At 36.9% G+C, this 12,606-nt stretch overlaps 1 protein-coding gene across 1 annotated transcript in view; it reads right to left on the reverse strand.

Annotated features, from left to right (window-relative positions):
* Nucleotides 1-1,773: 1,773 nt before the first annotated feature.
* Nucleotides 1,774-12,606, reverse strand: part of LOC144959517 (sarcospan-like) — a 37,302-nt gene continuing 26,469 nt past the window's right edge. Inside the window, exons 5-7 of the mRNA XM_078892132.1 lie at nt 7,614-7,703; nt 6,541-6,744; nt 1,774-2,305 (exon numbers count right to left, since the gene is read on the reverse strand). Coding sequence (XP_078748258.1) covers nt 2,132-2,305; nt 6,541-6,744; nt 7,614-7,703 — 468 coding nt within the window. The 3' untranslated portion in view covers nt 1,774-2,131. The remainder of the gene's footprint in view (nt 2,306-6,540; nt 6,745-7,613; nt 7,704-12,606) is intronic.

Below are 12,606 nucleotides of genomic sequence, written 5' to 3' on the forward strand. Positions count from 1 at the left end.
CACGATAAACACAATCGACCAATTACTTCCATGATAAACACAATCGACCAATTACTTCCATGATAAACACAATCTACCAATTACTTCCACGATAAACACAATCTACCAATTACTTCCATGATAACACAATCTACCAATTACTTCCACGATAAACACAATCGACCAATTACTTCCATGATAAACACAATCGACGAATTACTTCCATGATAAACACAATCTACCAATTACTTCCATGATAAACACAATCGACGAATTACTTCCATGATAAACACAATCTACCAATTACTTCCATGATAAACACAATCTACCAATTACTTCCACAATAAACACAATCTACAAATTAATTCCACGATAAACACTATCTACCAATTACTTCCATGTTAAACACAATCGACCAATTACTTCCACGATAAACACAATCGACCAATTACTTCCACGATAAACACTATCTACCAATTACTTCCATGATAAACACAATCGACCAATTTCTTCCACGATAAACACAATCGACCAATTACTTCCACGATAAACACTATCTACCAATTACTTCCATGATAAACACAATCTACCAATTACTTCCACGATAAACACAATCGACCAATTACTTCCATGATAAACACAATCTACCAATTACTTCCATGATAAACACTATCTAAGTCCGCTATCTCAATACTACAATTTCATTTCTTGTATACACTATAGACTAATCCGACGTGAACATAATATTTTGAGGTCTGACACTCGAACGCAATTGGATTCAATAGTCTGATGTCAGGTCACCCAGCAACGGTGGCCATCCTGGTTCTAAACAAAGACAATCGGTACTTTTTAATTTTCATGCTGGCTAGAACTTTTCATATGTCTTGTGATCAGAAAGTCAAAACATGGTCAGATTTATTGTTATTAATTTTTTTTCCTCTGGATACGCTTTTATGCTCGTCGGAGAAATATTTCATAAGGGCGTTCGCCATTGTTCCGATAGTTTAGAACCAGTTACTTAGTTACCATGCGTCATTACGAGGGAAGTGACGTCACGACTGTTGAAGCGTATTATGAACCTAGTTTAACAATGATGTAAGGGGCAATATTTTGTGTCATTTCGTTTTGAGATTTCCATTACAACAATGAGCCCATAATGAATTGGATTATCAGACTTGTAAAGAATACTACGCCGGTCTAATTCAAATTGTTAACTCCATTATTTCAAAACTAACTTCCTGTTACGTAAGCACTTTAACCCTCTCCTTACCACCTATTGGAAAATCGTCACATTTGTTAAGATGCAACCATCACTTTTGTCATCCAGATTTCATTTATTTTTGCTATCGCTATAAAAACTTGACATTCTGTAATAGAGCCCATATTGCCGAACAATATTATGCATAGAATGTGTTTGTTGCTTTTCTGTTTGAGTAAGAAATGTCTGTTTTTGTGTTGGGTCGGTGTGAAGTTTTTGGGAAAATTCTGGTAAGGAGAGGGTTAAGCATCAGTCTCTTCGCTCTATTAATGGTATGTGTTCAAGTAGAATTCTCACCTTGTCTGCTCTCCAGTTAAACTCTGTAGATTTATTGAAAGAATTAAGTGAGAACTAATCACCCGACTGCCGATCTGGACACAATGATAAATAGCTGAGTGACGTCATCTTCATTAATTCGATGTGAACATCTATACAAATATATATATATATATATATATATATATATATATATATATATATATATATATATATATATATATATATGACCCTACATCTCAAAGCAGGTTTATGTCCGAATCAACTCAGTGGTGGGAATGAAACTTATGGCCACAAATTTTGAAACCTGGGGTATATTTCTATTCTTATTGGTGAAGAATAGACACGATTTGTATGTTTATCCAAAATACTCACAGTATCCGCCAGCCGGATATAACGTACTAACACGCAAAACTATGTGTAACCTTGAACGTTTATAGTCTGAATAATATTTACAATATTATAGTAAGAACTACTCATAAAATGGTTAGCTAAAACAATAAGAAAGAAGTTCTCGTGTCTCATCATTTTGAATCAAAATCCACTTTTGATTCATCCCAACATAACACCGTTTGGAGACGATGGGGCACAGTTCGTTCTATTTATAGAACATCCGGGCTATGAAACTTCCGTCATCCCATAATGTCTGTTTCGTGGCGAAAGTGAGGCGGACTGGGAAGGCGAGGGGGCGGTGGCTCCATAGATTGACCTCCATACGGTGACCAGGAAGACGATGGCCGATACACTGGCCAGCAGACACAACCCACCCATGGAGAAAATGTAGATCTTTATCTGGAGAAGGAGATACAAGATAAAATGTGAGTTTTTCTAGAGTGTAATACCGTTCCACATCACGTACGTAAAGCCCTTAACAAGCGGTACCAAGTTAACCAAAACACTTTGTATGAAGGTACGACAATAGGGAATGAGATTAGCGGAAGAGTAGCGTCCCTTGATTGGACGTCACCCATAGTCTGTGACGTCACCGGCGGAAAAGTTATTAGAGAGAGAACGTCATGTTGGTTGTGTGCATGCGTCTCTCGTCCTCGCTTCCGCTAATCTCATTCCCTATACATAACGCTTGTAAGGCGATATTACAAATTTTTTGTATTTTTTTTCTTTCTTGCTTTGTCTGGCACATTTCATACATACTTATTCAGTTCTGAATCTGTATTCTATCGAAGTGGGGTTGGTGATAACATTCTATACATTTAGTCACAATCTTTGGTTTCATTTTAACATCATCCAATACTTATTCTTTTATAAGGTTGTTTTTTTTTTATTAAGAAAACCCCAACAACTATTAGATTTACCTATTTGTTTGAATATTAATCTGTCATTGCTTCTGGCAGCTTACAGAAAAAAAAACAAATGATCACGTGATGTCATCTTCATAACATCGATACCGTTCTATAAAATACAAAATGCAAGTTGAGCATTATTTATCTTTGTTCTGTTGACCGCTGTCTTTTGGTGTATGTACTAATATACATTGTATATGTAAGACGTTGTCTTTTGGTGTATGTACTAATATACATTGTATATGTAAGAACGTTGTCTTTTGGTGTATGTACTAATATACATTGTATATGTAAGACGTTGTCTTTTGGTGTATGTACTAATATACATTGTATATGTAAGAACGTTGTCTTTTGGTGTATGTACTAATATACATTGTATATGTAAGACGTTGTCTTTTGGTGTATCTACTAATATACATTGTGTATGTAACAAGATATGAAGTGAGTAGAAAAGTGCCAGAAGACAATAGAGAATAAAAAATTTTTTCGCGGCGGTGGTGGGGTTTGAACCTGCGACCTTATTGGTACGACAACTCCGCCTGGCAGGTGAGAGCGTGGCTCTACCGTGTGAGCTATCCACGAACACAAAAATATTCGTTTCAAACCCAAAGTCATTTCTAGATCCCTCTCTCACCCACTTCTTGAGATCGCCGATTCGTTCACCACCATCGCGAAGTAATTTTGACCAGCAGTTAAGTTTAATAGCCAATATTCTCATCACAAACATATAACATAGAAACGATTGAGACATTGAGTATGCTCCGGTGTATGGGGTGAATTTTTTAATTCAGAAAAGTGAGTGGAGCAGGCACTTATGTTGGTAACAACAAGATATGAAGTGAGTAGAAAAGTGCCAGAAGACAATAGTGAATAAAAAATTGTTATATGTTTGTGATGAGAATATTGGCTATTAAACTTAACTGCTGGTCAAAATTACTTCGCGATGGTGGTGAACGAATCGGCGATCTCAAGAAGTGGGTGAGAGAGGGATCTAGAAATGACTTTGGGTTTGAAACGAATATTTTTGTGTTCGTGGATAGCTCACACGGTAGAGCCACGCTCTCACCTGCCAGGCGGAGTTGTCGTACCAATAAGGTCGCAGGTTCAAACCCCACCACCGCCGCGAAAAAAATTTTTATTCTCTATTGTCTTCTGGCACTTTTCTACTCACTTCATATCTTGTTGTTACCAACATAAGTGCCTGCTCCACTCACTTTTCTGAATTGTGTATGTAAGAACGTTGTCTTTTGGTGTATGTACTAATATACATTGTGTATGTAAGAACGTTGTCTTTTGGTGTATGTACTAATATACATTGTATATGTAAGAACGTTGTCTTTTGGTGTATGTACTAATATACATTGTGTATGTAAGAACGGTGTCTTTTGGTTTATGTACTAATATACATTGTGTATGTAAGAACGTTGTCTTTTGGAGTATGTACTAATATACATTGTATATGTAAGACGTTGTCGTTTTAGTGTATGTACTAATATACATTGTGTATCTAATAATATACATTGTGTATGTAAGAACGTTGTCTTTTGGTGTATGTACTAATATACATTGTATATGTAAGAACGTTGTCTTTTAGTGTATGTACTAATATACATTGTGTATGTAAGAACGTTGTCTTTTGGAGTATGTACTAATATACATTGTGTATCTAATAATATACATTGTGTATGTAAGAACGTTGTCTTTTGGTGTATGTACTAATATACATTGTATATGTAAGAACGTTGTCTTTTAGTGTATGTACTAATATACATTGTGTATGTAAGAACGTTGTCTTTTGGTGTATGTACTAATATACATTGTGTATGTAAGAACGGTGTCTTTTGGTGTATGTACTAATATACATTGTATATGTAAGACGTTGTCTTTTGGTGTATGTACTAATATACATTGTATATGTAAGAACGTTGTCTTTTGGTGTGTGTACTAATATACATTGTATATGTAAGACGTTGTCTTTTGGTGTATGTACTAATATACATTGTGTATGTAAGACCTTGTCTTTTGGTGTATGTACTAATATACATTGTATATGTAAGACGTTGTCTTTTGGTGTATGTACTAATATACATTGTATATGTAAGACGTTGTCTTTTGGTGTATGTACTAATATACATTGTGTATGTAAGACGTTGTCTTTTGGTGTATGTACTAATATACATTGTGTATGTAAGACCTTGTCTTTTGGTGTATGTACTAATATACATTGTGTATGTAAGACCTTGTCTTTTGGTGTATGTACTATATATACATTGTGTATGTAAGACGTTGTCTTTTGGTGTATGTACTAATATACATTGTATATGTAAGACGTTGTCTTTTGGTGTATGTACTAATATACATTGTGTATGTAAGACCTTGTCTTTTTGGTGTATGTACTAATATAACATTGTATATGTTAAGACGTTGCTTTTGGTGTATGTACTAATATACATTGTGTATGTAAGACGTTGTCTTTTGGTGTATGTACTAATATACATTGTGTATGTAAGACGTTGTCTTTTGGTGTATGTACTAATATACATTGTGTATGTAAGACGTTGTCTTTTGGTGTATGTACTAATATACATTGTGTATGTAAGAACGTTGTCTTTTGGTGTATGTACTAATATACATTGTGTATGTAAGACGTTGTCTTTTGGTGTAATGTTGTACTAATATACATTTGTGTATGTAAGACGTTGTCTTTTGGTGTATGTACTAATATACATTGTGTATGTAAGAACGTTGTCTTTTGGTGTATGTACTAATATAATGTGTATAAGACGTTTCTTTGGTGTATGTACTAATACATTGTGTATGTAAGACGTTGTCTTTTGGTGTATGTACTAATATACATTGTGTATGTAAGAACGTTGTCTTTTGGTGTATGTACTAATATACATTGTGTATGTAAGAACGTTGTCTTTTGGTGTATGTACTAATATACATTGTGTATGTAAGAACGTTGTCTTTTGGTGTATGTACTAATATACATTGTGTATGTAAGACCTTGTCTTTTGGTGTGTGTACTAATATACATTGTGTATGTAAGAACGTTGTCTTTTGGTGTATGTACTAATATACATTGTGTATGTAAGAACGTTGTCTTTTGGTGTATGTACTAATATACATTGTGTATGTAGGAACGTTGTCTTTTGGTGTATGTACTATTATACATTGTATATGTAAGAAAGTTGTCTTTTGGAGTATGTACTAATATACATTGTATATGTAAGACCTTGTCTTTTGGTGTATGTACTAATATACATTGTGTATGTAAGAACGTTGTCTTTTGGTGTATGTATTAATATACATTGTGTATGTAAGAACGTGACGCGGCCATCATTATCAGAAAGGAAACAAAATTGACCGCACTGACTAAATTAACACATTCAATCCTATAGATATTTGCTACTTTCCATAACTGGAAAAAATGTATTAAAAATGAGCATGTACATACATAGCGTTTCATTTCAACTATCATTACCTTACAAAAACTAAAAACCTTAGATTTGATACTACGCCTATAATTTGTCTCAGAAAAATGTAATAAATAGGCATTTGGTAAAAGTAACCCAGGTGAACGACGGGTATAGTCGGTATTAGGTTTGAGTGAGTAAAGACGCTCCAACTTTCCGGACTTCAAGAGGAATTGAAGATTTTCATTTTTGCAGGGCCACCCCCCCCCCTCCCTAAACAGCTCTTGTTGTATAAATCTATTCTTACCTCACAAAACAACACGTGGCAATCTCGTATAGGGGCGTAAAGATGGCCGCCGTCTGTTTGGTTCACGTGACTGTAACAGAGACAGCCATTGGTCAGATGCCGACAGTGGGAGTAGGTGAAGAGTCGGAAGATGTGTAGGGATGCAAAGGCTAATGCAGTCATACATGTACACACCGCCGACACAGTCATGGTAACACACGCTATCTGTACAATGAATTCAGAAAAGACAAACTTTGTATCATGTGGACATAAAACTTGTACGTATGATGATTATTTAAAAATATGTGAGAGATAGATTGGAGAATGGACAAGAAAAAAAACAACATAAATAAATAAATAAAATAGCAAAACAACATGGGCAAAAATATTCCTGACCTTAATTAACGGTGTCCATTCTTAATGAAGATTTTTAAAAAATAGAAGCAACTGCAACGACGAAAAAAAACAGAAAAAAACAAACAAACGAAACAAAAACAAAAAATATAATTAAAAAATAAACAAATATACTGCATCTAATAAACAAACAAACCCCATTCAAAAAAGAAAAACCAACAACTACAACAACAAAAACAATATAATAATAATAACAATAATAATAATAATAATAATAATAATAATAATAATAATAATAATAATAATAATAATAATAATAATAATAATAATAATAATAATAATAATAACAATAATAACAATGAAATCTTTTTTAGCTCTGTAACTCCGAAACATAAAACTCTGACTTAAACACTAAACACACACCCCCCCCCCACACACACACCACAAACGTCCCGCCCCCCCCCACCACCCACCCTCCCCCACACCCTCCCACACATCCCCCCACATACCCCCCCCCCACACACACACACACAAACCAGATTCCTATCTTGCTTCTTCTGAACAGACATGTTTCACGAAAAGTCTCTTTAAAATAAACAAACAACGATATTCATTCATGAATGCTCTGTGACAAACTGTTCCACACAGAAGGCAAACCGTCTGACCCAGGCCGAAATTAAACCGATTTGAGGCGACGAGTCACATTTTGTTAATGTCCAGAGATTGTAGATTGTGGTTACCTTGAATACGAATCGACAGGTTGACGAATTTCCATATTCGTTCTTACTGTGCCCGATGAACGACGTGCCGAAGAGTCCCGCCAGGAACAGCTGTGGAAATCAAATGGAACGATTCTATATTTAAGTTTTTGTCCGATCGAGTCATCGATCACATGATTTGTTGGTGTCCAATGATAGAATATTTCTTAATAAATGTAAACACGTTGCTTTGCTTATAAAAGTTGTAAACATACCAATGAGTCAAAATTAATGAATTTAAAAAATGACCTATTGTGATGTTGGATATTTCCAAAACCGTGACCCTTTTCATTATGCAGGTTATTTTAATCCCATTTTGCAATGTAACCAATGATTTGAACACATGGAAAGGTCATGTAGATTGTCCCATTGGCAACGGAATGCAAACATTCTTGTCTCCTTCACCAGCAGTGTTGACAAATAGAAATCCTAAAGCACAGGCTACACGATGCCTTTGTGAATTCAATAAATCTATTATGAAACTCTCTCGAGTTTATATCCATGGAAAATCCAACAAATTATTTTGACTTTCAATGAGGGTGAACTCGACATGTTTAATTTTGTTATTGTTATTTATCAGTTAATGACGGGTAAATTATTTATAAATAGAAATCAATTGTATTTTTTAAAACAAAGAAATGGATGATTATATATATATATATATATATATATATATATATATATATATATATATATATATATATATAATATATACTAGTAAAAAGCCTGCAATTTCGCGGGGAAAGAACTATTTTCATTCGATACTGTACTCACCATCATTTAATGAGGGCAGATTGGTAAACAACCTTGTCTGTGTAATTTGGTATATCTTCGGTTGATTTTTCACAAATCTATCAAGGTTTGTTCTAGAGTTTTTCAAATACTTCTATATAATGACAAACTGAATAAATAAATGCCTGACAAAATATCAACGGTGAAAATACAAATTTAAAGAATACTGGGGATGTAGGAGCTTTCGGAATGTCTCCCCTTTACTTAACTTATGGAAAAACTAACACCCTAGCACCTTTAATAACACTTATGACTAACCTCTCGAGCTAACCCAAATAGTAAAAAAAGAATCAAAATGGCGACTGAAATACCTTCATGTGATCAAGTGAATAATATCACTATGAATGCCACGATTTGCTGAAAAATGCCAACACACACACATGTATACACCACACACAACACACACACAAACATACACACACACACACACACACAAACATACACGAAATTAGAACAAAACTGATCACCGCTAAATCAACAACACAACGGAAGTAATAATAATACTTGATGTCATAAATAGATGACGCAAATTGACAACTTTTTACAGTGTCAAAATTAGTTGATTTTGAGAGCCAAGTGTCGTCGGTACATATTTTATGATATTATGTGCGGCTATGTGGTCTAGTGGTATGACACTCGCTTTCGGATCGGAAGGTCCTGGGTTCGAGCCTCGCTCGGCGCATAGTTGAGTCCTTGGAAAAGACTCTTTACTCACATTCTCTCACCGTACTCAGGTGTAAAATGAGTACCTGGCCGTTAACAGCGTTGTCTTTGTCCGAAAACTTGTAATATCGCCTAACAGGCGTCATGTCTCGTCCTACATGTTAAATGTTGCTGTTGACCAGGGACCCCTTGTAAAGCGCATTGAGCCCGTTAAGTGGATATTGCGCTATTTAAATACTCAATTATATTATCTGTTTAACTCAACGAACTTTCAAACTGACTATAAATTATAAAAGGAAATCAAGTTATCTGTTTATCTATCTGAAAAAAATACATTTCTAATTTTCAAATCTTTCAGTAGAGTTGTGCGCCGTATCAATTTTTTTATTGACTCAAATAAGCACAATGTTCTCCACAATGCTATATTTTTTAAAGAAAGGATATATATATATATACATATATATTTAAATAAATTTTAAAATTGAAATTATGCCTTTTGCGCCACGATATCATAAGATATCGTCGCCTAGGCATTCCACGAAGGAATATAGATAGCTCATCAAACAAGATGTCTGATGTCAACAGGAATCACCCATGTTGTCACAATGAGATACCGTCGCCTAGGCATTCCACGAAGGAATATAGATAACTCATCAAACAAGATGTCTGATGTCAATAGGAATCACCCATGTTGTCACAGTGAGATACCGTCGCCTAGGCATTCCACGAAGGAATATAGATAACTCATCAAACAAGATGTCTGATGTCAACAGGAATCACCCATGTTGTCACAATGAGATACCGTCACCTAGGCATTCCACGAAGGAATATAGATAACTCATCAAACAAGATGTCTGGTGTCAACAGGAATCACCCATGTTGTCACAATGAGATACCGTCGCCTTGGCATTCCACGAAGGAATATAGATAACTCATCAAACAAGATGTCTGATGTCAACAGGAATCACCCATGTTGTCACAATGAGATACCGTCGCCTAGGCATTCCACGAAGGAATATAGATAACTCATCAAACAAGATGTCTGGTGTCAACAGGAATCACCCATGTTGTCACAATGAGATACCGTCGCCTAGGCATTCCACGAAGGAATAGGCTTTTAACGAAATCGGGTCGAACGCCGAACCCGAACGCCGAACCCGAACGGATATAGCCTTCTCACGTGACCATGAACGAGATCTGGATAGTGAAGACTCTCAAGCGGTATGCAGCATCGGATCTAAGTCACGTGATAGAGGATAGCTTGGGTTGCTGTTGGCTTGTGTTAGGGGAGGGGCAAGGTCAGTGTCATTCAATAGTATATAATTGTGCATGTGGCGCTCTATACAGAGAGAAAATTATAAATTGATTACGGGGGAAGGTGGGGGGAGGGGGGGGGGGGGTTGACCCACAAACGATCGAGGTGTTGGGCTTCGGGTAGACCATGATACGAAATCAAAGAGAAAAGGCCGCTGGTACTTGGATGGTGGAAATGGTTGGGGGGGGGGGGGGGTAGTGACAATCAGCATGTGATGTATATATTAACATTAATAATATAGGCAATAGATGACCAGGGATGTGTATTGTTTGTATATGTTTGTGTGTGTGTGTGTGTGTGTGTGTGCGCGCGCGTGTGTGTGTGTGAAAGGGATTACACAAAAACACCTTTCTCTGTAGCTTCCAAATGATTACGTATACGATAAATTTGAAACCAACATTGTTTGAATCAGCTCACTAATTAATTCCTGAGCCTTGAGATGGTGACGCAACTATTACATACAAGACCTTGCAGTCGAGACGGCAGGGCTTTTGGGTTACACAACCACTATTTACCCATCGGTCAGCGGTACTCTTTGATGTATACAACACTCACCGCCTTTACGCAAAGCCGCCTGCCCATAAATCAAGAGATGGTCTCCTAACTGTTCACAAGCGAACTGTCAAACGAGCAATCGATGATTGGATAAGAATCTCAAGATCTCATATAATAAGGTAAGTTTTGGAGAGGTGATATCCCCCCACCCGTCATCGGACAGAACTTTCATTGCGTTATATCATATGAGCTCCGCCTCCTCTTTCTATTCCGGAGTGACGAGATTAGACGAGAGGACGCGAGAAAAAAAATGGTCACGTGTTGGGCAAGTCGTTCGTTAGGCGAGCTTCGGTGTCTAACTATAACTCCGTAATATAGATAACTCATCAAACAAGATGTCTGATGTCAACAGGAATCACCCATGTTGTCACAGTGAGATACCGTCGCCTAGGCATTCCACGAAGGAATATAGATAACTCATCAAACAAGATGTCTGATGTCAACAGGAATCACCCATGTTGTCACAATGAGATACCGTCACCTAGGCATTCCACGAAGGAATATAGATAACTCATCAAACAAGATGTCTGATGTCAACAGGAATCACCCATGTTGTCCAAGTCAGCAAATTGAGGGTTAACTATCTTGTTCAAGGAAAAAAACGAAAATGCCTGAAGCGGGGCTCGAACCCGGGTCATCCGAGTCACAGTGCAATACCTTAACCACTCGGCCACTCCCCCCCCCCCCCCCCCCCCCCCGTATATATAACGGTATAGATTTATAGTGCGTCAAACATCCCTTCATCTGGAAGGCTCTGGGCTCATAACATAGATTAAGCCCTGACACAGTAACACGAACAACGCTAATTATACACCTAATCAAAAGAAAGCCTGTGGGAATGTGTTCAATCGACGCTTGAATTCCTCTAGTGAAGACAAAGAACGCATCTCAAGTGGTAGAAAATTCCACAAGCTTTGACCAGAATGATGAAAAACGCGTTCACCAGCCTTCACTCGACAGCGGGATGTTTTCAATTTGAGGTCGTTCGTTGATCGAAGCGATCGCTGTGGGTTATACCGTTTAATGTGGCTTGAGAGATATGCTGGTGACGAGCCCTCCAGGCATTTGAAAACGATAGTTGAAGATTTATATTTAATCCGCTGGTCCACTGGCAGCCAGTGCAGCTGCCGTAGTAATTCGAGAGTTGCAGTTTTCCTGTCTTTCTGCAGTACAACGCGGGCTGCCATGTTCTGTACTTTCTTGAGTTTGTTTATTTTGTCCTTTGTCAGACCAACAAACAGTGCACTTTTCAGCCTGAACGACCTTCATGATATCCGTGCAGAGGAATATCCATTCCTCTCTGTTTGATGCCTTGTCAGTTGTTGTTGAGGTAAATAAGTATAAGAGGAGGTTGATGTTTGGCAATCTTTAAAGATCGTTGTTGACTGGGTGCCCTTTGTGTTTGGGTCCCAGGTAGGTGACGTAGAGTGATACAGATCTTTTTGATGGTATTTCTGGATTTCGTCTCAAGATGTGTCGGAACCGGCTCCACTCGGCTTTAAGTATTTGAAGAGAGATTGGTTATCGATGTTTCATTATATTTTTGGTGCAATGCTCTCATTTTCAGTGCTGTTGGAAGTTTTATACCACGGAGCACATTGGTCCTTTACAGCTTGGAGCCGGAGTTAATCCTGGTTTCTATAGCGTGAA

The sequence above is a fragment of the Berghia stephanieae genome, chromosome 14 (genome assembly GCF_034508935.2).
Source record: "Berghia stephanieae isolate SIO BIC M18660-M18661 chromosome 14, UCSD_Bste_1.3, whole genome shotgun sequence".
Classification (NCBI taxonomy): domain Eukaryota; kingdom Metazoa; phylum Mollusca; class Gastropoda; order Nudibranchia; family Aeolidiidae; genus Berghia; species Berghia stephanieae.